The sequence below is a fragment of the Cyphellophora attinorum genome (assembly GCF_001299255.1).
Source record: "Cyphellophora attinorum strain CBS 131958 chromosome Unknown Contig10, whole genome shotgun sequence".
In the NCBI taxonomy this organism is placed as follows: Eukaryota; Fungi; Ascomycota; class Eurotiomycetes; order Chaetothyriales; family Cyphellophoraceae; genus Cyphellophora; species Cyphellophora attinorum.
In genome coordinates this window covers 790,012-817,984 of record NW_017253238.1, presented here as the reverse complement: position 1 = coordinate 817,984, position 27,973 = coordinate 790,012, and the positions used below count along the sequence as shown (strand labels likewise).

Sequence of the window (27,973 nt, the reverse complement as noted above, 5' to 3'; positions counted from 1 at the left end):
GTCCCTTGTAGATAGCGAGTAGCCTGGCTGTTCTGTTCTGTCACCCTAAGGCTACGAGGGGTCCACGTGAAGCTCAAATCTATTGAGAGTGACAGCAGGTGAAGAATTCTTTTGCCTGCGGATGTGATTTGTAGTGAAGATGTGCACTTACACCTGAGGGCTATTGTCCAGGCAACACGCCTTCTCACGTCCATATATTCTGAACGTGCCTCTTTACGCACATCTCTTCTGCACACTTACGCAGCCCAACAAAATGTCTTCGATCGACCACAATAGTGGTGCATCGGCGTCGTCAGATCAGGAAGGGGGAGTCCTTGAATTTTACAGTCACTTGGACATCGACTACCTACCACCCGACTTCTCAACCATGCCCCAAGTAGCCACACCGCAATATCGGTCCGTCGGCGCGTCACTCATAGCTCGTCAGCAGCAACAAGAAGGCTCAACTGGAGGATCTGTAGGTCGCGAACTTCACGACAGCTATACGCCGGTCCACTATCCCTATCCCCCTCCCTTCTACGAGCCACAGACAGCACCACTGGCGCCAGACTTCAGCCATTGAGTCCGCCACACATCCCACAAGTCCAAGTCAGTCGTCGAGGATTTCGTCAGGAAAGCCCCCAAGTTCAACGAGCTGCCCGGAGCCCAATCCAGTCGCCATCAGTGCCAGCCCAGAGTTCTCACAGTCCTGTCTATCCTCCATACTCGCCATACATCACACCTGAGACTTCATTCTATCCACCTTATCCACCACCTCGACTTTCTACAGCCGCTGGTACTTCTCACAACGTTGCCGATGCTTCTCGCCCGGATGCGGTCCCCGAACCTCGGCGCCGTGTATCCGAAGTCGCGTCTCTGCAGCAGCGCTTGGAAAATGAACAGAGACGGCTGCAGGAGCGTTTGGAAGGTCAGCAGAGACAGTGGGCGCAACAGGATGCTGTCGGCGAAGGTCTTGCTATGACGCACCAACTCCCGAATGGCGGCGCCAACGTACCAAGACCTGCAGATGAGCGTCTGGCCGCGGCAATTGACAGAGTGAGACAGCAAACACAAAGCACAACCAGAGACTTTCATGAAGCCCGGCGTCTTATGCGGATGGCAGGGATATACAGAGATAGGGTCAGTCCGGTGGCTGCCACGACCAGGACTACCGTCGCCGATCACGGCCTTGTCACTCACCGATGGGGTACGTCTTCACAGGACGCGGAGCCAGGTGCCACCATAACCATTCGCAACGATCCTTTCCCTGAGACACAAATCCCCCTCGTTCGTCCCGAGCTGCACAGCAGGACATGTCTTGTGGTATTTGTCTGGAAGACTATCAAGCTGGCGACGTCATGGCAATTGTACCATGCAAGGGCCTGCACCGCTATCACCGCGAATGTATCGAGAAATGGCTCGCTCAGTACCAGGGTACCCCTAAAGCGAAGATGTCGTGTCCGTTTTGTAGGACTGAGCTGAAGTTCGAGAAGGTTGTGAGGGCTGCACAGTGAGGGGTTGATTGAGAACAAGCTGGTGGCCAGACGTGGAAGGTCCGCATGGCTGGAGTGAGAGAGTGAGCGGCAGGGAGAGCTAGGCAGTCGCTGCAATCCGCGGCAGGAACTACCCACGGATGGGCATGGAAGCTGCCCGCGCGAGACAGCGAGGTTCATCTTCGTGCATGACAAGCACGAATACTCGCATGTGATACAACGAAAGAGTGTACAAACGGAGGTGCGCGGCCACAAAACAGTGGGCGCATGCTGAGCGGCAGGAAGCTCACAAGAAGGTGTTCAGGGGTCGCTGGCAGGGTCAAAGACCGACGCGCTGACCTCACGTCTCGTAAGCCGACGTACATACCAGGTAGTAATGGTACCACGAAAACGCAGCTGCGACTTACGCACCTAGGTATGCAACTTGCCCTGTGCATTTCCCACCACAAGTTGAGCATGGCAGCAGCGATGAACGCTGTTGCGCATGCATACATGTGTACTGATCATTCGCCTCTGTGCTCATCGCGTATACTCATCGCCGAACACTTCCGTCTTCCCGTCTAGGTCCTCGGTCCCACTGATTTTGCGGTCAGTCCACTTTCCAGATACGAGCCCATGGAGGGAGGTCCACTCACGCAACAGACTAGTTACCACAGGCGCATCACGCCTGCAAGGCATGCTCAGGACGATCTTCGACCAGTAGACTGTTGATCCCCCATTCTCGCTTTCCTGCGGCCGACCTTCACGATACTTAGAAACATACTGCAGCGGATTGAATCTCTGCGAGGCTGTGTTCATCGTGGCCCAGCATCATCCACGATTCCGTTCCTCCTATCTCATTAGCAAACAGCCCGCCAGCATACGACACGGACGAAGTCTTGCCTTGCGATGAGGACTCAGGCTGTCTCTGAGCAAGAACATTACTTCTCGACTAGCCATGAGAGACTGAATCGGCCTCGACCAGCTGTCATTGATCTGTTCGCCAAGACCGACCCCGAACGTTAGCCTTTACGCTTAATCCTGAGGCATCGATGACAAACGTATCTCCATGTCAGCTCCTCGCAAAAACTTGGGCCCCCCTTCCTCGGTATCCTGCACCACAAATCCAGTCATATGCAACTAGGTCAGGCACAATGACGACGACTTCAACATTGAGCACGTCCGGTACCAGAATCGCTGGCAACACTGGCACTAGCCCAAGAAGCAACCTGCTTGGAATGACCGACTACTGCTTCCCATGCACACTTACCTAATCCCTACCTAATCCCAGGTCCAATTCGAACAATCTGCCTTCCTGCCTGAATTTGACGGGCCGGCACTTCATCTACATCTCACCGCAAGCAATATTGCAAATACCGCTCAAGCGACTGACACATCAGGCGTCGTCACAAACGTCGTTCCCATCGCAGTGAGTGACCAATCGACTGCCAACAATAGCAGATGCCGAATCGAGCAACTTACAGCGAAGTCGTTGTGAACGGGCATATTTCAGACGCCGTTCAATTCGAGTATCTCATCGCGCATCACGCACGACGCGCGAGATGACTAATTCGTGTACTTGAGCTCTTTCCTACGAGGGTACTGGTTGTGTCGTGACGAAAACCCTTCGGTCTTTCGCCACAAATACTCGCCACAGTGGAAATCATGAAATCGACGCCACATTTGACAGAGAGCCAATCAGAACTGGATACATGTTGACTACTACAGGTCACTGTTGTACACTCAGTAATCACGCGGGCTTCGAGCCTTTGACGCACCGGACATCTCTAGGCACGCACCAACACAACGGATCAGAAGTGATCGACCGGAGACAGACATCCGCACCGTCCTTTTGCTCTTCCCCACGATTCTAGTCATGGTGGCCGCTTGAATGTAGGCCCGCGCGCCGAAGACTCCTTCTACGTAGACCACATCGATGAGCGAATCCGTGGCAATCAGTCGCCTGCCTTATGCGGATTGCCACTATGGCCTTAGTCACAGGCTACCAAAGTGAGCAGAAGACCGAAAGAATGCCGCATTTAGGTCATGCCGATACCGCAATTGATTCTGGTCGGTTTCGCAGTCGTGCTGTTTGACTACTAGAAAGGTCAACGTACCTCGCCGCCACCGGCTCCACGTAGCACTCTGTTTCAGACGTCGCTGAGAAACCGACAGGACTCGTCACCATAAGGCAACCACTGTCGCGCAACAATACCACAACAGATGGTAGCGCTCGATCTTGATCTTAAGTCCAATGTCCTTTGCTCGGATTTGAGGGCCTTTTTGGATTGACGCCTAGCGCAGATCTCAGGATTTGACCGCAGACTAGCGGTCTGATCTTGTCGTTCTCTCTGGCTGGATTCCGGCGAGACTCATCTCGTCAGCCTGGCCCATCGGTTGGAGCGCGAGTCATCGAACGCCGTCAGCGAACGGATTCCGATAACTTGCCTCGAACACGTGCTGAGAGCTCCACAATGTCGAGATTTGCCGACACGATGCAGAGCGGGCTACTGATGGTGTCGCCATGTGCTTGCCACATCCCACCTGCTCGCCCGCAGTTCAAGCGGTTTCAGATCCATATGCATGGTCCTTGTGTGGCGGTCGATTCAGAGATGGTAACGGCTTGCACAAAACCCCCAAAACCGGAACATCGAGGTGGGCATACTCCACTTCCGCACCGACATGATCTGCTCAGCATACTAGCTCCCATGTCATCAGGCTGTGTGGGTCACATCAAGACCCTGGTTCGCCGGCCCAGACGCCTTCCACCTCTCCCGTTGATGACGAACTCAGAGTTGCTGACATGATGGCACGTGTACAGATCTGGGACCCATATTGCCATATGGCTGAACTAGCGGTGGCGGCGGAGCTAGGTCAGTGCCGTATTGGGCATCGCATTGACCGGATGTGATTGCATCCCTCGCCTCCTGCATTTCACGAACCATCCTAATTTCAGGGGCGCCTTCCAAGTTCATGGATCTCCGAATCCTATTGCTTCTGTGGGTAGTCGGCGCTTCTAGTCCGGCGCAATGATATCTGCTGCCAGGGAATTTATTCGATAACAGCAGTTGTGTAGTCCTCTGTGGTACGGTGACATAGCCCGGTCTTCGGTAGGCTCATGCCTTTGTACAATTGAACAGGACGCCAGAGAGCCGCCGAAGAACACCGGCCGTCTGTGCACACAGTCTCACACAGACAATCAACCATTCGAGTGTCCCCTCAATCATGATATCTTGGCCGTGCCTGATTACATTGCAGCAACTAGTCGCATCTTTGACAGGCAGTCCTTTTTGCTTGGCTCTCGAATCGAGGTAATCCATAGATCTTGCTTACACGAGTTCGATCTGCAAGTTTACGGCTAGGCGTTGTTCTGTGTCTCAATTCCACTCAGTGAGCTCGTAGCTGGTGCCCACCGTCGTGCTCAGGACGTTAGGACGTCGGTACTGCGCACTAGCACTGTATTCAGTGCCAGAAATCCCAGGAGCTTGACGCATTGCACTGGTCTCCACCATGGTCGTGCGTGGAATTAGTGACGCGTTCGTGCTGTGCTGCAGCACGAAACACGCCCACCTCGTGTCTGAGGTTGATCAGTTCCTTCCTAGGCAGACAGTCGCCCTCCTAAGTCCCCAGACTTCTACTCCAGAATGGACTCTGTGCACAATATTCTGGATACGACGACCCCATCGATCCTTAGCGGTATCGAAGGACCGAATATGCTAGATGGCATAGCCTCAATGAGTCAGACCAATAGCATGAGGCGCCGGCCCATTGCCTGAACTGTGCTAAGCCAGCGCACCTAGGTGATGATGATCTCCTAGCCACTGCCTCTCTGGGTCGAGGCGTTAAGCACTCCAGGTTACAACAGGTTACTCAAGGATCGCACAAGGAGCCCACCAAGCCCAATGATGCCGGCTCCTTTCCCCTCCGGATTAGGTAGAGCCGCACTACTAGTGATCTCCTCCGTTTCTCGCGTAATTGCTGTAGTGGCGGAGGAACCAGGGGCAACCTGGTCTGTAGCTGTCGATTTATCGTCTAGCGACACATGCTGCTGATTCCGCCAAGCAGATCGCGTAGACTACCCACTTGCCAGTCTCAGACACTGGTCTGACCTCGATCATATCAGTCACTCGGTCTTCCTCTCGATCTGGATTCAGTTGAGTGGCACCGCACATGAGATACTGCCATGTGCCATGCCAGATACATTCCCGCCAGGGTTGCGGACTTCTCACGCACGCCATTGCGCGGAAACGCGTAACACCGGATGCCACGCGCACGATCGTGTATGCTAGAGTATTGGCGGTGATCCCGAAGCAAGGACACAGTGTCCCAATGCAACGCTATCTGCTGGTCGTGTCGTGTCGATGATCATCGCTCCTGGCGACGAAATTTTAGCTGACGCCAGGCCAGAGCAAGCACGTTCGTTGATGTGATACCAGCAAATCATGTACCAAGGAAACCCCTCTGCTCATTCCTGGCCTTCTCTCCCCTCCACGCATCCATTTTCACGACCATGAAGACAACTTCTAGTCCACCTTCTCCTCGGTCAGGGCGACATGCTTGGATCCGCAAGCGAAACTGTGCTGTCTTGATAGTCCACGTTGTATCGTTCTCGACCTGCTGAGGTTGCGCTTGTTGGCCGAGATGATGTGCTGTGTGTTGCGCACTCGCCACTGACGTTGTAGCGGAGGCCTGCGGAGGTTGTTCGTAGCCGGGACGTTTACGCTTTTTGCCGCCTGCTGCCGAAGCAGAAGTCTGCAGTGGCGTTTTGGATTTTGTCTGCGGTCCAGAACTCTTTGTCGTGGCTTGTCGCTGTTGTGGTTGCTGACGATGACGAGACGCGTGCGATTGCGCAGCAGGACGAGGTGCTTCACTGTCTTCTTCGCCTTCGGACTCGCTGTCCTCGTCTTCATCCCCTTCGTCGGCCGCAGTGGCATCTCTCAGGCCTTCGTGTCCAAGTCGCAGCCTTCGGCCAAGATCACTTTTCCAGTCAATCTCCCACTTTGCGCCGTCCAGGCTCACTGAGCTGGCATGGTCGAAGCGCACCTTGACTCGGTCTTCACTCAGTGGCGTATGGCCAGGACTTGATGCCTGTGTGGCCGCTCCACCACTTTGTCCAAGTACCAGCAAGCCCCACGGCGCATTGGTCGGTAGGTTCATCTTATTCGCGACAACCTGAAGTAAGCTGCTGACCCTAGCTTTCGTAAGTCCATGGAAGTCGGCGCGCATGTCTCTGAGATCCAACTGGGTAGCTTCGTTTCCGATCTCAATGACGAGCTCATAAGACGCCTCGTCTACGAAAGGCCGAGCGTAGTAGACCCAACCTCCAGGTTGTTGAGAAGCCTTCTCTTTGGAACCAGCGCCCTCGTCTGTTGCCATGGCCTCTTCGTCTTCCTCATCGCTCTCGTCCTTGTCGTCCTTGTGGGTTCCCTCATCGTCGTCGCTTGGTCTGTAGCTTATTCCGCTTGGCTTGACGTCTTCAAGTCTCAATGCTATCTCTTGCCTGCTTCTCTGCAGATTATAGCTGATTTCGTGCGCGATGATCTTTTGCTCCAGACCTCGAAGGTGGAAATATCTACAGTCTCGCAACAACTCTTGACGATGATTGTCATCCCGTATTTTCAGTGGATACCCTCGCAACAAATGCAGCAACTCCGCAAAGATCTCAGCACTCCGGTTCGGTACGTAAGGGGGCGTTATGCTGGGTGGCCTTAACAAGCCCCGTCTATCGAGTCCGGGAAAGACTTCACCAGGAGTGCTGAAGAAGACTGCGAAACCTAAAGAGAAGAAATTGGGAGAGTTCCCTGGCTCGGAGAAAATGTCCTTCGGTATCTGGAAGTGGCGTTCACCTATCTGAATGAAGATCTCGCTTTCGAAGAGTTGATCTATCAATCGCGGTAAGCTGTAGAACTGCGCATCAGCGAATAACTTGACGAAGTGACTGCCATCTTGAGGCTTGACATAATAGCCCTGTAAATGCCGAGCGACGTCGCGGAACGTAATAGGGTCGCGATCGATGTACAGAGTTCGCACACCCCCAGACTCCGAATTCTCGCGGATTTGCTCCTCAAAGAACTGCGTAAAGTAAGAAGGAGCGTCCGACGATATTGATGCTCCCGACAATCGAAACAGATCTGAACCTATCTGAATCTGTAGCAGCTGTCAGCAAACTTCATGACTACCATCCATCAAGAGGGACTGCTCCGGCCGCAGACGACTGATGCAAATGCCGAAGGCGCAACGGCCTGTTCGACATATTTCATGCCGAATTCCTCTAGGGAGAGACGAGGAAGCTTACAGGGAACACCTTCTCAGGCGGCAGTATCGATGGAGGGTGTCCTGAGGGATGCTTAGTACCACGAATTGGTCGAGTGGTCGGACCAGGCGGCGGAACTCTGTCGGTCTCTATTGATGGCTTGGGAGTAGACGATGGCAGTGACGGCCTACCTCGGCGAGCATGAGGGCTGTTTGGTCCGGGTCGCGTCTGTGTTGCAGATGTCCGTCCGGAAGTCTCTCCTGGAGACCCGCCTTCTCGGTTCGACATGCGCTCGAAGGAGACAGTGCGTTGCTTGACTGGGCGCGCACCGTTAGCACCGTTAGTCAGGCCTGCACCACCGCTATCAAGAGCTTCTGCTTTGCGTTTGAGAGCCGACTTGGACGGTAAAGGGACATCAGGAAGGCTTCGACTTCGATTCTGCTGTTGCAAAGTGGCTGTCTGAGTGGCGCTTTTTGACTCGGGGTGGTTGTTTAGTGGCCCACGGAAAGTGTGTCGGAGCGTACTAGGACTGTCAAATGCCAAAAAGCCGTCGATTTGCTCATTGATCAATTCGCCCGTCGGTTCATACAGCGGTCTTGGGGCGAAATTTATGTATGGTAGGTTGGGATTCGACCCAAAGTTGCTTAGAGTCGGGGACACATCAGCGGCAAAAGTGAGGTCCGCTAGTTCGGGAATGTCAGACTGCGTGTTGGCAGTCGAATGTGGCAATGTCGTAGAATGACTGGAGCTCTTCGTAAAGCTCGCAGGATGGGTAAAAGCAAGGCTCAGATCATTTTGAGGGTAAGCAGATTGGACCGGGAAAGCGCCGGATTGAGAGGATGAGAAACCAAGGGGTTGATTAGTAGCGCTCACAACACGGTGGTTATCACCAGCCGTAATGGGGGAAGTAGAAAAGGCTGGGGAAGTCAAGTTTGTCTCAGAAGTAGTGTCTGATGAGTGGGTGGCACCGTTGTCGAAATCGGAAGTATGATGTGGAGCCGTCATCACTGGTAGAGGGTTTGCTTAAAAGCAGGTCCAGGTGTACGCGGAGACCGTCGGACTTCAGCAGCACACCGCTGTGCTCCGCTGTGGTCTGAGGCCACACGCCTTGCCCATAGCCGTCAAGTGTGCAACGGCCCAGAGAATCTAGCGTCCAGCCTCTGCTGCGGTAGGAATGGGCTATCTTCCGGGTGCAAACTGGCGGTACCAAAGCCTTGACAATAGGCCTAAGAAACGAGCTTCTGAGGGCAAAATGGTGGGACTTGGCGTGAGTTCCCGATGAGTAAGCCCTGAGTCAGTAGGGGCGATGCCAGGTAATTGGTTCACTCGGAAAGCGCTGATCGATGAAGCGTCTTGTGATGCAGGGAGATTCGTAATCGAGTAATCCACCGAAAGTCAAGTTCTGCGATGCTGTTAGCAATACAAAAGACTGCATCGGCATGTATAACTCAAATTTGCTAGGATGAGGTGTCACAATTCCGAGGTCTTGGCCTCAAGGGCGGAGACAGCCAGCTCCCGCGTTTTGATCACGCCCCTACTGGCCGGCTTTGCGATGAAGTCGCCAGGGGTCCTGCATGCAACTCGGATAGTCGCGATCCAGGGAACGGGATTGTCGAAACACGCCAGTCTAGTGCGAGCGGCTAGCCCTAATATGCAGGACCAGATCGCGCCGTTGACGTTGCTCGGGTCGAGTTGAGGGGCAGGCAGATTAGCGTGCTTGTGGAAGGTGCTCAGCTGCTGCCGATTTCGATCTCCTTTGGGCGTGCCTCGAGGCGATATACTGTTCTTGACGAGAAAGGCTGTGGCCCGAGTACAATGTCCAGAACGATCTGAAGAGTTGATATTGAGGAGTCTGGGCACGAACGACAAGGCAACCAATGTGCGCCACGTGGCAGTGTGATTTTGGTACCGCCTCAGTGCAAGCGAATCCGAGTATTGCAGGCAAATGCTATTGCTGCCGCGTTAGAAGGACTTTGGTAAACCAAGGTTTGCGTAGACAGCAGTCGCTACTGCCTAGCTCTCACTATTTGTGTAGATGCGGCTTGGCTACTTACCGTATTTGAGGTTCAGCAGGAAGGAACAACCGTTAGCTGACCGTGAAGCAGGTGCGACTCGAGCATTGCTGATCATAAACCAGTGTTTCAATTCGGCCCCCAACTTCGCCTGTCGTGAGCTCAACATGGAATCGACCTGATGGTCAGACAAAGCTTACGCCATTGGATGAAGATACTGGATAGACAAAGGTTATGGACTTCAGCGCGCGATCAAGGTCACGGTTATTCGACAATCGTTGCTGGTACTCGTCTTCCGTCTTAGTATCACAGCACCTAGCGACGAACCTGCACTTGTGAAGTGGACACCAGATTGGCCCCATCATATGATTGACACAAGCTCATACTACAGATTGCTTTTAAAGGACCCTTCGATGCTCTCAATCTTCTGGACCGATCGTTTGTACGCCTCTCGCTGATGCAGGCGATCAATATATGCCCAAACACGAGGACACTGCTCCTTCGTCATTCCCGAACGGCTCTTACCCGCTTCCAACGGAAATGACATCAGAATATCCGCGGCAGTGATCTCCTTGCCACAGAGATATTCACCGTCGTTCGGAGAGGTCTCGAGCTGCTGCTCTAGGAAAGTATAATGTGTTTTGAAGTTTGGTGTAAGGAACTCTTCGACTTTTGCAGCCACTGAATTGGTGATGGGACGAATAAAGAAGGGGACCGGAGCACTCCTGATGCCTATTGCCCAGTTGAGTAAATGCTAGGCACGTATGACAGTTATTAAGACTCACTGCTGGGTATCAAGGACATTACCATGAAAGGCATGATGCTCCCCTCGGTCTACAAAAGTCAGTCGCTGGCCTCCGGACAGGTGTGATCACAGTACATAGTGCATGAAGAACCGATATCGAATCCACTCCTCGGTTTCACGTCCGATCTTGCCGTCCTCGCCTGCTGGGTATCGTTGAGGAATCAGATGCTTGCCATAATAATCGCCTGTTGGAAGTCAGGAGCCTGGTCCAATGCGCACGGCAAACCGCGAAATGGACGAGCTTACACAGATATTCGGTAATCGCGGCGGACTCAGCAAGTACCAACGGTTCGGCGCGTCCGGGAATCCCATCGACACTGATGACTGGCGATTTGCCTAAAGGATGAACCTGCTTGAGCTCAGGCGGAGCAAGTCTGTCCTTGGTGCGCTTGTAGGTCTTTAACTCATAGGGAATATTCAGCTCCTCCAAGAGCCACAGTATCCTATGCGCTCTCGACACCTCCAACCTAGCCAGCGCCGGCCACCATCAGCGATCATTCTCAAGACGCCATGCAGGTAACATTGCTTTCGACTCACCAGTGGAGGGTGATCTTCGGCGCGGCCTCGGTGGCCATGATGGAGCAAGAACTGCTGCTGCCGCTGTTGATTCAGGTGACAATTCCTTTTGGGCTGGTAATGAGAGTAGTGGTATATATTCCACAGCGCAGCACCTCGCGTGGAAAAGACCCCACCTCTCTAGCAATGGTCTTGCCAGAAAAGAGCCTCGGTTCGTAGCTCAGGCCTTCCTTGAATCCCCCAAAACGGCACGTGTCACGATCACGATTGTATTGCGCTCGGTGGAAAATATTATTGAACCTAGGTGAGATGTATGATAGCATTTTGATAAGAGCCCATGACGCAACTTGATGGAGCCACGGGCTTCAACTTGAACCTTGGCGATGGGCTAAGAGAGTGGCAAGGCAGTCCTGCGACGAAAGGTCCTAGGGGTCACAGCCCTCGCCTGCTCTCACCAGATCGAGGGCATTGAGAAGCTTGAGCGAAGCTCTTCTAAAAGAACTCGATGGTTTGCATAGGAAACAGTATCGGTCCTTGTTGACCGATACATGGCATCCGCTCTACTCTGGCCCCCATCGTTCATACTCTCACATGATTGGTCTACCGATGGTGCTCTTCAACTCACAGCGAGAGGCTCGCATAATGCCTGCGACTGATGTCTACAGATTGCTAGAATCCCCCGTCCGCAATGCGTGAGACAGACATTCTGTCGTTCACGACCGAGCATCATTAGCCAGACATGTTGGAACGTCAGCGAAAGTAGCCCAATATGAATTAGCTGAGACAACTGAGCCATCTATAAGAGTACGAACACCGCTTGCCTGAGTAGATCGTGACCAAATCCTCTCTCACTTCGCCTCGTAGACCGAACCAAGTAGAAACTTCCCAGGCTGCATTCGTGACACAGCAAGCGAAATGGCACCAGCCACGCAGCCATTTGTCCCCAAACAATTGGCACCACGTGCCCCAGAAGTTCTGAGCGAACTCTGTCATCCAGCAACTTGCAACATTGCAGATGTTTTCCTCAAGAACATCACGAGCGACCAAGAGAAGTCATCAGCCTTCTCATCTTGGGTTGTGCATGACAATGCGTGTGGCTACGGTGAAGTCACTCGCGCATTGCTGAACGTTGCCTCGGCCATTCCAGTTGACAGCATTGAAGTTGTTGGGACCGACAATAACGAAGCCATGGTCAAAGGTTTCCAGGAGAAGCTGAGAGACCATCCAGCTCTGGGCCAGAACGTCAAGATCTCAGCGGAGGTCCAGGACGCTGTATCCCTCAAATTTCCCGACAACCACTTTACGCACTCTTTCACCAACTTCCTGATCAACTCTGGTCCTATGCCGGACCAGAATGGACAGATCTTGAGCGAGATCTGGCGCACTCTTCGACCAGGTGGCATAGCTGTGATCACGAATTGGAATCGAATCAGCTTCGCTGACGCAATAACGGATGTGCATAACGCCACCAGAGCAGACGATGGTGGTCAACTTCTGATGGGAATGGGCGGAGACATGTTGAAGCCGGAGTTTTTGCTATCGTTGGTCAAGGGAGTAGGTTTCCAGAGACGCAAGATGACAGTTCTGTCCCAGGAAGTAGTAGCGCTTGCACCTTGGACAGACGAGAAGGCCAGGACTCGATACCTGGGGCTGATGTGGAGCATCCTCGGCGGCACCACCACTGGCTGGTCGAAACAAGACGAGGAACGCTGGGACACAGCGTTGAAGGCGCTGGAGGACAAGCTCTCTGGATCCGGATCGGACGGAGTGGTTATGAATGACCAAGGACAGCTTCGCTTGCCCTTAGAATCGACGATCGTGATTGCACGGAAGTAGGAGTTGCTGTCAGAGATTCAGCGAATTTGTATTGCAGAGATTGCCTCGAGTACCCAGTGATGGTTCTTCTCCAACGTGTACATAGTTGGCTTGACTATTCTGTCGATATGACTACGTGGCACAGTCAGAAACTCCGATTGTACCGAGTCCATCTGCCGAATGAGCTTGAGCGCCGATGTGAGATGAGAAACCAGCTCTGTAGGTCGATGGCGGCAGGCCTCCACTACGCAAAGGACCGACGCCGCACAGATGACGGCCGATATGTCTCCGCGTTCCTTTGCCTCCATCGTCAACCGTAAGACTTTCCCGTAGTGGTACAAGAAGAAGGGCTCGTTGACTGCAGCCGCTCCAAAGTAGCCTCCAGCAGGAGTGCCGTCAGGGTTGCCAAATGTCTGAGCGGCGGAAACAGCGAGCACCAAATGCTTGAACAGTGCTTGCGCGTGCATGAGAGGTAAAATCAAGTTCGTCCAGATCAAAGTGCATAGGCCGTCATCCTCGCATGGAGCGTTCATGAACCACTTCATATGTTCGTTCTGGAACATCTGGTAAAATTGCCACTCGGACTGGTTTTCGAGCGGTGTCAACATGCCGTTTGGCACATTGTAAGGATCTGGCGTTCCCTTGCCAGCGGCGACTGGCTTCACAGCCATCAGACTGGAGCTCGCCCGAAGGACGCCAGCCGTAGAATTGTAGTACATGCAGATGTGACCAAGCCTATCACAAGCGTTACAGATGGGTTTTTGCTCGTCGCATTTGACGCGTCTTATGCTTTGACCAGAATTTCAGGTCAGTCTTCCTCTGGATATCTGTCATAGCACTAATCGACGGACTTACCGACAAGTCCTACATCCCAACCTGCTTTTGCGGTGCGTCCTCTTCCGTTGAATTGTCAAGCCATCGCGCTCCATCCCGCGTAAAAGTCTGCTTGACTCACAGCAGGCCAATTGTACCAAAGCCCAAGCACCCGCGCAATCACGGCAGCCAACCGTGCCAATACTGGACTCGGTCTGGCTAGAACAAAGACAAGCACTGAAGGGAACAATAGTCACGAGCAAAGGCCATGGGAGACGCGTACGAACGAATGTTAGGCGGCCTGCGTGTCATGTTTTTGTGCATGTTTCAAGTCCGGCGGCTGCGCCTCGCAACGTACTTGCCGAGAAGAAACCCGCGATCGCGACTTCCAATGGAGACACATCCGTCCTGGGAGTCACGACAATGTGACAGGTTGATGCTCAAGTGTTGCTCAAAAGAGAAGAACTTCGCAGTATTCAAGTTCAAATATGATTCAAATGACATGAGCACGCGGGAGAGCGGACTTCCTATCCGATGACCACGTGACCATTCTCCACGCCGCCGCAGCTCGAACTACACCTCATCGACTCTGACCTTGTTGATGCCAATTTCAGCCAGCTTCGCCCTCTTGACCTGCACCAAAGCTCTCTCGCCAGCGCGAGAGCCAACCGCAATCATGGCGCACGGTCCAAGTTGTAAGAGCCACCAACACGCCCCCGCAGTCCACAATCGAAGACAGCAGTCACTGACAATGTACCTACAGCTTTCCGGATGGACCCAGCGCTGGCCAAATACAATGGTAGGATCTGCGCTCTACGTGCGGCCCAGCATCGGAGACGATGGTTCAGCGCAACAAGTCGTCGAACCTGCGCCAAACACCTACTCGAGTCCCTCAGGCGAACAGAAACACTGACATATCACTTCTGCAGAGTACATGAAAAACAGATACAAGTACTTCAAGTGGACACCCAGAATCGCGAGGCTAGTGGTCATGTACATGATCGTGGTTCCAGGCAGCATGGCGTATTTGTTCAAGGAGACAGATGTGAGTAAACTTTCCTGTCTCTTGTCCAGCTAGGAGGATACTCGGCGTTATCCTACAGGAAAGGGATCAGCGCCACCGAGTCTATGGACGGATATGCTGACAAGGGTTGAACGATGCAGGGGAAGTACGATCTGAGAGGGAAGCTGCGGGGAGACACGATCAAGGAGTGGTAGTCGGTGGTGGAGCGCGTGATGCGACGATCGATTGGAGCCAGGTTGCGGCAGCGCTGGACTTTAGTCCAAGATGGGCACAGAAGCGATGCCTTGCACCCGTGGAAACCACTGCAATCGCAGCAGAAAAAGCGCCCGATACTGTGAGGCGTACACGAAGCATGTGAACTGCGAGAAGACTCGGGAGGTCCTCACATCATTATACGCGTACGGTTAAGCCTCCCTCTGACATGAACACTTCACATTCACGACCCCCGGACCTCCTCTCCCAACTTCGCCAAAGCTTCCTCATACCGCTCCTTCCACTTCTCGGCGTCAACCTCCAAGTCGTTGACCTTGACCGGCTTCTTCCCTCCTTGCCTGCCTATTTTCCCGCCTTCAGCTCCCAGCTCACCACCTTTCCCTCCAATTTCACCCCAGAACCACTTTGCTTCCCTATGCTCCACCAATGTCCACGCAGTTCCCTCTTTCCCAGCCCTGGCTGTCCTGCCGACACGATGCACATAGGTCAGCGCGCTACTGGGCACGTCATAGGATACCACGTGGCTGAGGTCAGGTATGTCCAGACCACGAGAGGCACGATCCGTCGCTATGAGGACGGCCGTCTTTCCGGAACGGAATAACGACAGGGCACGGCGAGAGGCTGAGGAAGTCGAGGTGGACTTGGTGAGTGTGCTGATGGAGGAAGAGAGGGTCGGGTCCAGGAGCGAGAGGAGGCGGAACAGGCGTTGGGTGGCAGAGGTTGAGCGTGTGAATATCAGAGCCCGGACGGGGCTGGATCTTGATGTACTGATGGGATGGAGGAAGTCGTGGGCGGGAGAGACGGTGCTTGAAGCGGAAGACTGCGATGAAGTTGAGGCTGCGCTTTCCGAGTCGGAGTCGGAGTCAGAGTCAGACGTTGAGCTGATTTCTGAGCTTGACGTTGACCCTTCGTTGTCAGATGATGAAGAGGCCGAAGATGCCTCTGAGTCTGAATCGCCATCACTCTGCTGCTTTCTGGCAGTGTTTCCGACGCCCTTTTCCTTCAATCCGTTCCGAGGAGATGCGAAGATTCTCTTCTGGAGCAGCGAGAGGAGATACAATGGTTTCTCGTACCCGTCCTTGATAGGTATCACATTCTCAGTGAGTGATGGTGGTAGATGGTAATCGCCTTCCGTGGTCGGGGCTGGGATCGCATCTTGCTCCGTGTCCTTTTTACTCCCCTGAAGCTGACCAAGCACGATCAGCTTGGGATTGTCCAAGCCGAGTGAGGAGAGTTTCGAGATATCACTCGTCATGGTCGCGGAAAGGAGGACCTTTCGCACAACTCGCGGTGGCGGCTCCATTCGCATGTGCTTCAACAGCTCGTCCCTCCTGGCGGTCGCGGCTTGTGATTGCAGTGCGGGAACGACGGTGTCAATCCAGTCTTGATAGCTCTCGTTGAGCAATCGATCTGCCTCATCTACAACCATCCACTGGACGTGATCGAGATTGAAGCCTGACGTTGAGCGCAGGTGATCGACCAGCCTGCCAGGCGTTGTGATCAAAATATCAACCTTCGAGCAAAATCGTCTCACAAAGTGAATGGACCTTGAGCTTCGTTGCCTTTCCACCTCGTCCAGAAATGTGGTCATGGAGAACTTGGACCAGTCCATTGGGGCGCGCTGTTCTCGCTGCCATTGTTCAGGGTCGTAAATTTCTTCTTCACACGTGAGCAGCTCCTGCTCTTCCTTCATACTTTTGCTTCCAGAAGCTGCCGCGATCTTGAGCTTCGTACCTGCCGCGCAAATTTCACATGACTGTCGTACTTGCTGCACCAGTTCCCGCGTAGGTACGACAATCACAGCTCGTAGTTGCGTGTTTGAAGAGTCTTTCAGATCCTCGATTAATGGCACAACGTAAGCAAGTGTCTTGCCGGAGCCTGTTGCTGCTGACACGCAGATGTCCCCAGCATGAAGCTGCTTGCCCGCAAGCAATAATGGCAGCACCGTCGTCTGGATCGGGAACGACTTCTGAACACCATTCTTCCGCAGATTGTCAACCACCGCCTCTGAAACACCAAGTTCTGCAAAGCTTTTCGATTCTCGATGAACCACTCTTATAGCATTCGCCTGCCACGGCGCGAGTGTGGTGTAGGTCGGCCTCTGTCTGGGACGTTCGACGACATCTGGCTGCGGGATGGGCTCTAAGCCGTGTAACTCTGCAGGACCTTCTGCGTCCGTTTCTTGGTCGTCCTGCTTAACTGGCTGCTCTGCTCGAGCTTTCTGGAACTTCGAGAGCACATTCCCATGCTTGCGATTATATGACTCTTCTGCGTCTTCCGTGTTGTCGGGCTCGATCGGAGGTTCTCGCCTGGATTTCTTCTTACTCTTCTTCACCTCCGCCTTTGCTGCTTCCGCTGGAACGGACTGCTGTGGATTTCCTGCCCTCTTCGACACTTGTGGCTGTAGAGTGTCGCCTTCTGGAATGTCCTTTATGGTCCGGGGATTCACTGTGGCCTCGTCTCCGTCGTTCCTCGAGGAGGCTGCAGGCTCGACCTTGACTCCATCATCTATTGCCTTGCGCTGCTTCTTCTGCTTCGGAGGAGCAAGGTCTTCTTTTGCATGGCTCTTTCTCTTCGCGCTCGACCTTGAGGCTTCGTTGGAGATGTCTGATTTTGAGGCAGGTGGCACATATCGCGCATAGAACTGTGACATTCTCTGCCCCGCCGTCCAGCGCTTTTTCGAGGTCGGTCTGCCACGCCTACGAGGACGATGCCATATCCAAAAAAAAAAGTTACGTACCGCATGTCGTTGGAGAACAAAAACTCATGCCCCCGCACGAAGCCCAAAAGCGCCCGGAGATAGACCGACGAGCTCCTGGACAGACCCCAGTTCGGGCCAGAACCTTGGAGGTCTAAGACTCTAAGTCATCCAAGCCTGGGATGCAGATCAGACATCTTGACGCGACACGCGCTCCTGCTTAAGTGAGACTGAGCAGCATCTGTCATTAATCACGATAGCCATCCCTCATTGATGCCTTGAGAGACCAGATTCGAGCAGACTCACCAGGATCATGTCTGCCTCGTCCGAGACGACATGCCTTACAACATTGCCATGGTATGCGACTTCTTCTACCCGCAACCAGGAGGAGTCGAAAGCCATATCTACCAAGTCTCATCGAAATTGATAGACCGCGGCCACAAGGTCATCATCATCACACACGCGTATCAGGGCCGGACAGGCATCCACTATCTTACCAATGGACTCAAAGTGTACCATGTTCCGTTCCTGGTCATCTTCCGAGAGACGACGATGCCAACAGTGTTCTCCTGCTTTCCCATCTTTCGGAACATCTTTGTACGCGAACAAATCCAAATCGTCCACGGCCATGGCAGTCTGAGTAGCTTTTGCCATGAAGGCATATTACACGCCAGGACCATGGGTCTGAGAACGGTCTTCACGGATCATTCGCTTTTTGGCTTCGCTGATGCGGGCTCAATTCTTACCAACAAGTTGCTCAAGTTCACGATGAGCGATGTCGACCATGTGATTTGTGTCAGTCATACGTGCAAGGAGAATACTGTTCTACGAGCGTCACTAGACCCTCTGATGGTCTCTGTCATCCCCAACGCTGTGGTGGCAGAGAATTTCCAGCCCTTGCATTATCAACCGAAGCCTGAGGATCAAGCGTACATGAGACCACGCCACATGGCAAAGAGACTAGGTCCGAACGATGAGGTCGTCATAGTCGTTGTCTCTCGGCTGTTCTACAACAAGGGCACTGATCTCTTGATTGCCGTCATTCCTCGAATTCTAGCTGTTCATTCCAAAGTACGCTTCATTATTGCCGGCTCTGGTCCGAAAGCGATTGACTTGGAGCAAATGCTTGAAAGGAGAGTGCTACAGGACAAAGTGGAGCTCCTAGGCCCAGTGACGCACGAAGGAGTTCGCGATGTCATGGTTAGAGGCCATATCTACCTTAATCCAAGTTTAACAGAAGCCTTCGGCACTGTCGTTGTTGAGGCTGCAAGTTGTGGGCTCTACGTCGTGTGCACCCGCGTGGGTGGCATTCCTGAGGTTCTGCCCGCTCACATGACCGCTTTTGCGAAACCGGAAGAGGACGACCTTGTTGCAGCAATGAGTAAGGCCATCATGGACCTTCGTGCCGGAAAGGTGCGAACAGAACGTTTTCATGATCAGGTCAAGCTCATGTACTCCTGGGCAGATGTTGCACAACGCACTGAACGCGTTTATGACGGGATCACTGGCGCTATCAGCGAAGAGGAATTCTACGGCCAACATGTGCGAGCAACCTGGAGCGGAGTGCGCGGCAGGACTGGTGTCCACAGCTATGCATTGATCGATAGGCTGAAGCGATACTACGGCTGCGGGATATGGGCAGGCAAATTGTTCTGCTTATGTGCAATCATCGACTATCTCATTTTCCTGTTCCTGGAAATATTGTACCCAAGATCGAACATCGACATAGCAAAAAGTTGGCCTCGCAAGCCATTCATCAACGACAAGAATAAGCCGGTCGAGAACGGCCTGAGGCGTCGGGGGACAGACCTGATGGATCGAAGAAATGGCAGCCTTGTGATGCGATAATTACCAGGAAGGCATGACGGTGAGTCTATTCGAAGTGGCTTGAGTCATACACAACGCTCGTATGTGACGCAAGATCTCGTGGACGTCGTCAGAGATAATCCGAAGCTACGGCCACGCGTCGAGGGTCCCATCCACCCCGGCCTCTTGTGATTGGATCCCGCTCATGGAGAACAAATCCGGCGCTCAACGTACATCTCAGTCCTTTGTTCGAACACCAGCTGAAGATCTGTCCGGTTCCTCTCAAGGCACGAAATTGCAGGAAACTGTCGAGCGAATCGATGAAGGTTCCTGGACCGGCACACAAGCAGCATACAGCTCCAGTGGTCCGAACTCGAAAGAGGAAGCAGCATCGCACTGAGAGCGATGAATTCAGTAAGAGCCTCGGCGCGGATGACGTAGACAAGCTATTTTTCGTCCCGTACCAGCTGCCGGGAACCGCACGTCGAGATGTTGAGCTTGTCGATGCCGCGAGGCGGTCTTATGTCGCACGTCGATCGCATAGGAATGGAGGGAACACTGTGTTCTTGGCAGAGGTGGCGACAAATACATCATCAGTCAAAGACAAGCCATACGAAGCGACCATCTCGGCAGCGACTGCACCAAACACTGTGCAGTTGCCTTCACCTGTGTCGAAGCTGTCGCCTACTGACCCATTCTCGGTTTTCAATTACAGCATCGACCTCGAAGCCGGCAGAGCCATCAGATATTTCCAAACGAACTGGGCCGAATCTGCGTTCCAGTCTGCCACGAGCCATCTGCACAGGTCTGACAATCATGCAACAACGTCTGTGGTTGTTCAGCAGGTGATGTCAGACAACATGTGCGCTCATGCGTTTCTTGCTGCTGTTAATCGGCGCATGTTTGTCATGCATGATGCAAGCGTTCTAGCAGAGCGGCATGCAAATCTTGCGATGGCTCAGCTCAAGAAGGAGATCGGTCGGACTGATGCCATAGTTGTCAATCAGCACATCGCGGTAGTGATGCTTTTTCTGTCTGCATACGAGACCTACTGCTTTAATCTAGAGGGAGCTAGGATTCATCTTGCTGCCATGGAGAAGGTTTACGGTCACCATGGGTTGAAGGGATATTTGCAGCGACTATGCTGCAACATCGACCTCTTCAGTGCTGCCTCATTAGTTGCTCCACCGATCTTCAAGCAGACGTCGCAGTCGCTTTGTGCATGGCCCAACCTTGACAAGTCGGCGGCAAGCCATTTCGATGATTACACCGACGTACTTGGCCGCAAGCTCTGCACGGTGATCGACGATATTGTGGCACTAGCGAATAACGTTGACAGATTTCGCCACGAAGCTCTCCCTACAGGACTGAAGCAGACAGCCTCTCACATGATTGCTCGAAGCGAGGAACTGACTTTTCGAGTCCTGGAACTAATGCCATGTGGGAATAAGCTCATGGAGTGTACAGTCATAGCTCTGCTGATGTGGCTGTCCTACCTCCCCACCAGCCTGATGTCCTACAGCCCAGGATTTGTTCCCTCGGACAGTTTCCTCAAGCTTGTGCCAGGTCGTGGCACGCGCCTAGGCCTTGCGCTGCGTCAGTGTAAGCTCGCAACGACGCTCGAGCTCTGGATCTTGGCCGTTGGCATCATTTGCTCCGTTGATTCGGACGACGTGCAGTATTGTGCAATCAACTTCATACAACTGGCGAAGTCACTTGGGATCGTGTCGGTCCGTGAGTCCTTGTGGCAATTCCTGTGGTTTGATACCTTCGACTTGATCGACTCCGACGTTCTGGACCGGTTGCTAGACTCAGAAACAGCAACTACGGCGCTTCAGACGATTGTTGGTTGGGCATCCATGACCAGGACACGGCAGCTTCCTATGGGTGATGAGAAATCGATCTCTGTGAGGCTCACGAACAGGCCTAGCAATTGCTTCCGGTTGGGTGCATGAAACTGTGTGGGGGCTTTTATGCGAAGCAAGCAGAATCCAGCTGTCATCGTCCGAAAGCAGAACTACTAAGTATCGAAGTCGTCGCCAAGATTACTTTTCTTGAGCTGGTCTTGGCATAGCAACGAAACTGTTCCTCTCACAGTGAATCGCAGCCATTCTTGACACAAATTCCTTTGCTCTGGCGATAATATTGCGACATGAAGGCCTCCCTAGAGTGAACGCTCATGTGAACGACCAGCGACATCATTCTTGCCTAGCAGCTTCGCAATACTCCGACCTGGGCAACAAATTGTTGGCAACGATGTGGTGCGAGCATGAAGGCAGCTGTGAGGACGCCGGTTGCGCCATGTCGCATGACGCACACGGTAAAGAAGGCAGCGGCAACGGAACAAGGTCCGTGGGCTTCTCAGTACAGTAAGAGACCTCCCGGTTGGCAATGTACGATGCTGACTTGTCTCAGACATGCTGAAGGTCCTGTCACCACTGTTCATGTCGGGACAGACGAAGATAAGCGAACCTTCCGCATACACTTGAATCTGATGAGAGACAACTCTGAGTATTTCAACACAATGTTCATTCATGGGTTCAAAGAGAAGGTCGACAACGAAGTCATCCTCGAAGAATACACCAGCGAAGCATTCTCTATCTTTGTCGATTGGCTCTATGTAGGCTTTCTTAAGCCAAGTCATAAGTCTGACGATCTGGTCGACGTCTGGATCCTCGCCCATTACATTGGATGCACACAGTTAGTGGACGAGACGCTGGATCTTTTGAAGGAGCACCATGACGACGGCGACATGCTTATCGATGGCATCGAAGATCTTCAAAAAGCCGGTCATGAAAATAGCAAGCTGATGCAATACTTGGTCGAGGAGCTGGCTTACCGTCTTGCGCACGACTTCAACGGGACTTCCAAAAAGAGCTTTGACAAGAGTCCATCCGCTAAGCGCCTCGCCTGGGCGGTGCATATGCGACTAATGGAACAACTCGCTGCCTACAGCAGTGACACGAACCGTGCGGCTCCTTCCACAATGCAGGACTGCACTTTCCATGTACATGAGAAAGAGCGTGGGGTGCAGTGCCCAGCAGCCGATGCGAAGAGAATGCGAGCTTGTATCGAGAACAATCACAAAGTTCTCCCGGTATGGGATCAGGACCACTGGTGACGCATTGAATTACTACCAATCTCACCAAACCAGGATGAAGGCACGTGACGTGTTCAATCAAACAGTCATGCGTTGCGAGTGGCGACGAGAACGACGACGGAGTACTGGTTCAGCCACGACGCCTCAGCTAGCCATGTGCATCAAACAAGAGGTTACAAGAGAGCCGGGGCTATTGAGAACCATCGCAGAGTGCTTCAGAAGATTTTGGACGGTGTTGCAGTACGTAGTGTAGAGCGGCGTCCTGTGAAGGAAGGGCCAACTGGCAAGGGCGACTTGCATCAGACGAACTGGCAGGACCCGAACACTTCACCTCCGGCTGGTGAGGAAGTCAATTCGGTTACCTGCCTCCTTGCTAGCCGAGCAACAAACAGTCACTACTTCACTTTGTCACTTTGTTCTACTCGTCAATCAGTCACACATAGAAGCGACAAGTGATATCGACTGCAAAATCACTTAGAAGCCCGTTTTCCCCGCGCATCATTGCTTTTGATCGACCACATTACCTCGAGAGATGGCCACCCCGCAGGACCAGTCAGCCACGAAGGCGACCTCTAGCACACCGATCGCGAAGATGAGGTACTCTGAGTAAGCTACAGTATCCCTTTCGTCGACCTCAAGACGTGCGTGCCGCTCTCGGTCCTTATACTGACACATTCTTCCACTCAGTCATGTTCAGTCTCAAATCATCGCCGTTCACGTCACCAATGATTCGACCACGAAGACTTTCCACCTTCCATCTACCATGCTACACCAGTCATCGGCTTACTTCCGTGGCTGCCTATCAAATTCGTTCGCTGAAGCTCTGAGCCACGAAGTCACACTCCCCGAGACCGACGCTTCGACCTTCGCTCTATTTGTCGACTGGCTCGCCCAACCTACACCCACAATGTCCTCCTTGACATCGTCTCAGTGCATCGACCTTTGGCTGCTGGCCGACCGTCTGCTCTGCGACCGACTCGGACATGACTGCCTCGGTCGGTTGCGGAGTCTCCATACCATCACGCCTGGAACCACATTTGGGCCGGACTTTCGAGTTCCCGAGGAGGCCAAGGCTGAATTACTGTTGCACATCACGCAGAGTGGACAGACAGCTAGCTCTTCTCTACGAAGGTGGTACATCGAGCTGGTGGCTAAGGCGATGCAAGTTCCTACGAAGGGGCAGCTTTTGATGAAAGCCCAGGCTTGGTCGCAGTTGGAGAAGGATGTGCTTAATGAGGTGTTGTTGGCGATCGTGCGGCAACATGGTGCAACTGGACAGCGCACGAGGCCTGAAGAAGATGGACGCCACGCAGCTCCCAGCCAGAACCCTCATGATGACAAAGTCAAGCTGCTCGTGAGGACCCTTCGTGTTTCTGCTGACCGAGCGACCGCGCTCCTCAGAAACAATGACAACGACATAGACCGCGCGATATACGCTCACCATGGTATACCGGCCCCTCGGACGCGTTGAACTACTTGTTTCGACGTGTTCGGTTTCATTGCAACTTGATCATGAGCCTGGCACGCAGGGCCCGCCTGCACCAATAGGCCTTTCAAGTCGTTCTCAGGCTACGGCAGCCATCAACACAAGGCACGCACACAGCACAGCATCGCAGCCATGCATGGCCTGCGATGAAGCGGGGTGGAGTTGTCGGACAGCGTGTCGCAATGACACGAGGGCATGCGCTTAGAAAGAAGTCATGTTTGGTGTCAGTGGATAGCAGTGTGGCTGTACATGGGGAGGCACGCTGCCTGTGGCAGAGCTTCGTGTGACTTAAATTCGAAGCAAGTTTCTGTCCTGACATAGATTAGGAGGCTTCCTAAATAGGAACAAACGCAGACTTGCAGTGGTGTAAGTAGCTGCAATGAAGTAGAGACTGTCTCGCAAAAGCACAGCCTGCTGTCTTTGCCAAATTGCTCCTGCTCAATACCGACCTTCGGACCCTGTAGCCGACCCTGACCCAGTCTCAACAGCTTCATCGTCCTCCGAATCAGTATCACTATCGCTCTGTTGTGCAGTGTCTTGATCGCGGAAGTCACGCTGGGCAGTACGTGGCTGATCTGCATCTGTCGTCCTCCGAGCCTGCTCGGCCGTGGACTGAGAGGACCAGTCTGACTGAGTGTGCTTGACTTACGACGAGAGACTCTCGGCTGATGAGATGCGTTGGCCCATGTATCTTGGCCACCAAAGGAGGTGCCTATCTGAGCGTGACTTTGTTGTGTCTGCTGCTGCGACTGGAAATAGTGAGCAGTCGGCACCCGACCAGCTACTGTTGAAGCTCGCACGATTGGACTCCGCGCGTTCGGGGTGGTCGAAGTCCTTCTGTGATCATCTGGAGACAGCAGCGTCGGGACATACGGTATCGCCGATTCCACCTCTTTGAAGTCATCAGCTCGATCCATGGCTTGGAAGGCGCGATCGCCATCAGTGCCGCCGATAGCCTCCATCCGATAGCTGTCGAACTTGGCAGCACTCGCGGCATAGGACTGGAAGTGGGCGGCCGTCAATGTTGCGCGACGCTTGTGTTTGCTGACGTTCGTGTTCGCTAGCCATGCTTCACCGCGCTCATCATTAGTGTAAGTCTCCCAGTAGGCAAGAGCGACAGCGACTTTGAAGGCGTTCTGAATCCGCCTGCCATTCCAAGATGCATTCTTGAGGTCCTGGGTCTCGTAGAATTGATCCTCTGCAAACGCGAGGATGCCCGCCTTATCGACTTTGAGCTTCTTATTGCCTTTCCTGACGTTCTTTAGGTTGGTCTTCCAGATCTCTTCGGTTTGCGCCCAGTTTAAAGGAGGGTAGTACATGATCCACGTGATTCGAGAGTTAATGGCTTCGTCCAATGCGCCGACGCGATTCGTGGTGAGGAACAGCACTCCAGTGTAGAACTCAAGAACACGGAGGAAGACAGACACGAGAGCGTTGCGTTTGACATCCTCTCGATTTCTTTGAGTCAGAAAAATGTCACACTCATCGAGCAGAAGTACACACTTCCAGTGAGAGGCGAGGTGGAAGATTTCCTTGAGCGCCGAATCGACCTCCTTGGGCTTCAAGCCGAGGTCACCACATGTGACTTGCAGCAAGGGCTGTCCAGTTGCAGCAGCGATACTTTCAGCAGTGAGTGTCTTGCCAGTTCCAGGCGCACTATGCAGCAAGATGACAAGCCCTCTTCCCTTGCCGCGTACAATGTCGTACTCGAAATGGTTGGTCTCCTGTCCTAGTCGTTGCATGAAGTGGGTCTTGACCAGTGCCTGCAAAGTGTCTTTGAATGTGTTGTCTTCGAGCTGTAGAGTGTTGAGGCCGTCCATCTTCGCCCGAATGGGCTGCAACATTGATAGCCATAGGGGAGCTATAGCACGCCGTTAGTGAATGAAAGGACTCAGACAAAAGATCTCACCGAATGTGCGTGTGCGAAGAACAAAAGCAAAGACTCGGCCTGGAAGCAGCGAGACATCCTTCTCTGGTACCATAGACTCATTTGAGATCCAGCCAGAAGGAATCGGAGCAAAGATTTTCTCCTTCTGGCTGAAAGCCACGGCGTCCTCCCTGTCGATAAGATAGTCGTTGTAGACCTGGTCGTACTGTGCATAAGAGAGTTTTGTCTTGTCTTGCTTGTCCCAATACTGTACTGGCGTCTTCTCATGTAGCTCAGCACGATGCTCAACAGGCGGCTTCCATGGCTCGCGTTCTGGAGCCCACGTTGGATGCTTCCGTAGAGCAAGCTTGAAGTCCACGATGACCTCGCTATCGACGTGCTCCTGAGTGGCTGGACCATCCTTGAACTTACAGCCGCACGGCTGAACCATGAGTGTCGGTCCGGAGTAGAAGAAAGGCGAAGAAGATTTCACTATGGCATCAAACACCATCTTGCCGCGATCGAGCCGGCCTTGAAAGCGCTGCTCCCGCTGCTCTTTGCTTAAGAAGCGAGTTGGATAGAACTCGAGAGAAGTTATTTCCCTCTCGCCTCTGAATGGGGCAATCTCGAACGTGTGAACGGTCGGTCGAAGGTACCTATCCGGCAGGTTAGCATCATTGTGAGCGGCGTACTAGTGCTATAGGATGCTGCTCAAGCATAAGGAGCTTCTCTTACCTGCCATGAAAGTCGATGTAGTAACAATCGACCTTGAATGGATTTGGCTTCGATGTGCCATGGCGTTCCTGCGCAGTGGCGATGTTCGGGCGACCTCCAGTGACGCAAGTCACCCGCCATAGCTGATTGTACCGACTGTAGAATGTCTCGGATGAGATTCCGACAGCCTCAGCGTCGATGGAAGTCCCCTGAATCTTCAGAGGCATGTGAATATCTTCGCCTGGCTGGAAGATGTACCACAAGTCTGCGAAACTTATCATGCTTGTGGAGTTGTCCCTAAGCCGCTCGAGTGTTGGCTTGATGTACTTCGCTGTAAAGCTTGTCAGGCACCGCAGATGCTTGAGAGCTTCGGTGCGTTCTTGTTCGTCGTAAAGCTGGTAAGATGTACGACTTCCCTGGAAATCCGAAGGCTCGTCTGCTGGGAGCACAGAAGCCTGTTGCTCCAGTTCTCTTGCTAGGCCTTCGATCTGGTCCTCGTGGTACACCAGAAACTTGAACGGTCTCATCATGACAAGAGCTGTTGTCTCTGATATGTGGTCATCAATTGATTTCAGCAACTTGAGAGTCAACAGAGAATTGATGCGAATACGCTCAGGAACTGGCCTGTTCTCTTTCGCTTGCAGGACAGGCGATGGATCAGATTGCTGCGTACGAGCACCACGCGCGTTCCCACTTTTAGCACCGATGCCTGAGACAGCGGCCTTCGGAGCTAGATATTCAGGCAGCTCGACCAGGATATCAATTGAAGCTTCAACATCGTCACTTGCGGACTTGTTCATAAATTCGTTCCAAGTTTTCTCGCTCAGTATTGGAAGGGTACGCTGAGCGTCGGGGCTTCTGTTAATGCCGGTCTGGTGGAAAGTACCGCTTGATGTCGCTCTCACAGGGCCCGCCCTGACTCTACTGAGCGAGCTTGTGCCGTCATCCTGAGCCGGGTTCACTGTACGCTCCAGATGTCGCAACCTCCGTTCGAATTCAGTGTTCGCTACCCGAGGCTGGCCGTCTGCGCGATGTTGGACGATACCGGACAGAGACTCGTCCACAGTCAAGGCACCGGAGACATTCGGGACAGAACCAGAACGCGAGGCTTGATCACCATCATCCTGCTCGGAGCCGGCGTCATCGACAGCCGGATTGTTGGGTACAGAGAGCCCATTTGCATCTGCTCTCGAATACTTCTCATCACTCCATGAGGAGCTGTATGAGACCAAGAATGGAGGGTCAGCGATATGTTCTCCAGCACCGCCGTGATCATGAAGGAGCTGATTGATGGAGAAGACTTACCTGATATCGAAATCCAATGAACCCATGTCTCCTCAGGGAGTCAAAGACAGCTGGTTCAATCTGGCCGCTACGGCGCTATAACGACCCGAAAAGAG

General features: G+C 53.2%; 10 protein-coding genes across 10 annotated transcripts; 6 read left to right on the top strand and 4 right to left on the bottom strand.

Moving 5' to 3' along the window:
- Window positions 1-253: 253 nt before the first annotated feature.
- Window positions 254-562, top strand: AB675_8154 (uncharacterized protein; the record flags this gene model as incomplete). Its single annotated transcript, XM_018148579.1, has 1 exon — window positions 254-562. The coding sequence occupies one exon, from the start codon at window positions 254-256 to the stop codon at window positions 560-562; it is 309 nt and encodes a 102-aa protein (XP_018001172.1).
- A 5,329-nt stretch (window positions 563-5,891) lies between these two features.
- AB675_8153 (uncharacterized protein) lies at window positions 5,892-11,096 on the bottom strand (the record flags this gene model as incomplete). Its single annotated transcript, XM_018148578.1, has 7 exons — window positions 5,892-7,598; window positions 7,747-8,387; window positions 10,242-10,448; window positions 10,502-10,550; window positions 10,597-10,706; window positions 10,768-10,988; window positions 11,059-11,096. 7 exons carry the CDS (start codon window positions 11,094-11,096, stop codon window positions 5,892-5,894), a joined length of 2,973 nt encoding a protein of 990 aa, XP_018001167.1.
- An 856-nt stretch (window positions 11,097-11,952) lies between these two features.
- Window positions 11,953-12,873, top strand: AB675_8152 (uncharacterized protein; the record flags this gene model as incomplete). Its single annotated transcript, XM_018148577.1, has 1 exon — window positions 11,953-12,873. One exon carries the CDS (start codon window positions 11,953-11,955, stop codon window positions 12,871-12,873), a length of 921 nt encoding a protein of 306 aa, XP_018001222.1.
- A 111-nt stretch (window positions 12,874-12,984) lies between these two features.
- Window positions 12,985-13,571, bottom strand: AB675_8151 (uncharacterized protein; the record flags this gene model as incomplete). The annotated part of the gene is made up of 2 exons (XM_018148576.1): window positions 12,985-13,069; window positions 13,114-13,571. 2 exons carry the CDS (start codon window positions 13,569-13,571, stop codon window positions 12,985-12,987), a joined length of 543 nt encoding a protein of 180 aa, XP_018001311.1.
- A 1,554-nt stretch (window positions 13,572-15,125) lies between these two features.
- Window positions 15,126-17,555, bottom strand: AB675_8150 (ATP-dependent RNA helicase dbp6; the record flags this gene model as incomplete). Its single annotated transcript, XM_018148575.1, has 1 exon — window positions 15,126-17,555. One exon carries the CDS (start codon window positions 17,553-17,555, stop codon window positions 15,126-15,128), a length of 2,430 nt encoding a protein of 809 aa, XP_018001316.1.
- A 381-nt stretch (window positions 17,556-17,936) lies between these two features.
- On the top strand, window positions 17,937-19,448 carry AB675_8149 (Phosphatidylinositol N-acetylglucosaminyltransferase gpi3 subunit; the record flags this gene model as incomplete). Its single annotated transcript, XM_018148573.1, has 1 exon — window positions 17,937-19,448. One exon carries the CDS (start codon window positions 17,937-17,939, stop codon window positions 19,446-19,448), a length of 1,512 nt encoding a protein of 503 aa, XP_018001085.1.
- A 278-nt stretch (window positions 19,449-19,726) lies between these two features.
- Window positions 19,727-21,361, top strand: AB675_8148 (uncharacterized protein; the record flags this gene model as incomplete). Its single annotated transcript, XM_018148572.1, has 1 exon — window positions 19,727-21,361. The coding sequence occupies one exon, from the start codon at window positions 19,727-19,729 to the stop codon at window positions 21,359-21,361; it is 1,635 nt and encodes a 544-aa protein (XP_018001232.1).
- A 346-nt stretch (window positions 21,362-21,707) lies between these two features.
- AB675_8147 (uncharacterized protein) lies at window positions 21,708-22,527 on the top strand (the record flags this gene model as incomplete). The annotated part of the gene is made up of 2 exons (XM_018148571.1): window positions 21,708-21,775; window positions 21,822-22,527. 2 exons carry the CDS (start codon window positions 21,708-21,710, stop codon window positions 22,525-22,527), a joined length of 774 nt encoding a protein of 257 aa, XP_018000981.1.
- Window positions 22,528-23,038: 511 nt separating this feature from the next.
- Window positions 23,039-23,977, top strand: AB675_8146 (uncharacterized protein; the record flags this gene model as incomplete). Its single annotated transcript, XM_018148570.1, has 2 exons — window positions 23,039-23,112; window positions 23,194-23,977. 2 exons carry the CDS (start codon window positions 23,039-23,041, stop codon window positions 23,975-23,977), a joined length of 858 nt encoding a protein of 285 aa, XP_018001185.1.
- Window positions 23,978-24,430: 453 nt separating this feature from the next.
- Window positions 24,431-27,904, bottom strand: AB675_8145 (uncharacterized protein; the record flags this gene model as incomplete). The annotated part of the gene is made up of 5 exons (XM_018148569.1): window positions 24,431-24,604; window positions 24,652-25,853; window positions 25,902-26,515; window positions 26,595-27,791; window positions 27,879-27,904. The coding sequence occupies 5 exons, from the start codon at window positions 27,902-27,904 to the stop codon at window positions 24,431-24,433; spliced, it is 3,213 nt and encodes a 1,070-aa protein (XP_018001275.1).
- Between the last annotated feature and the right edge of the window lie 69 nt (window positions 27,905-27,973).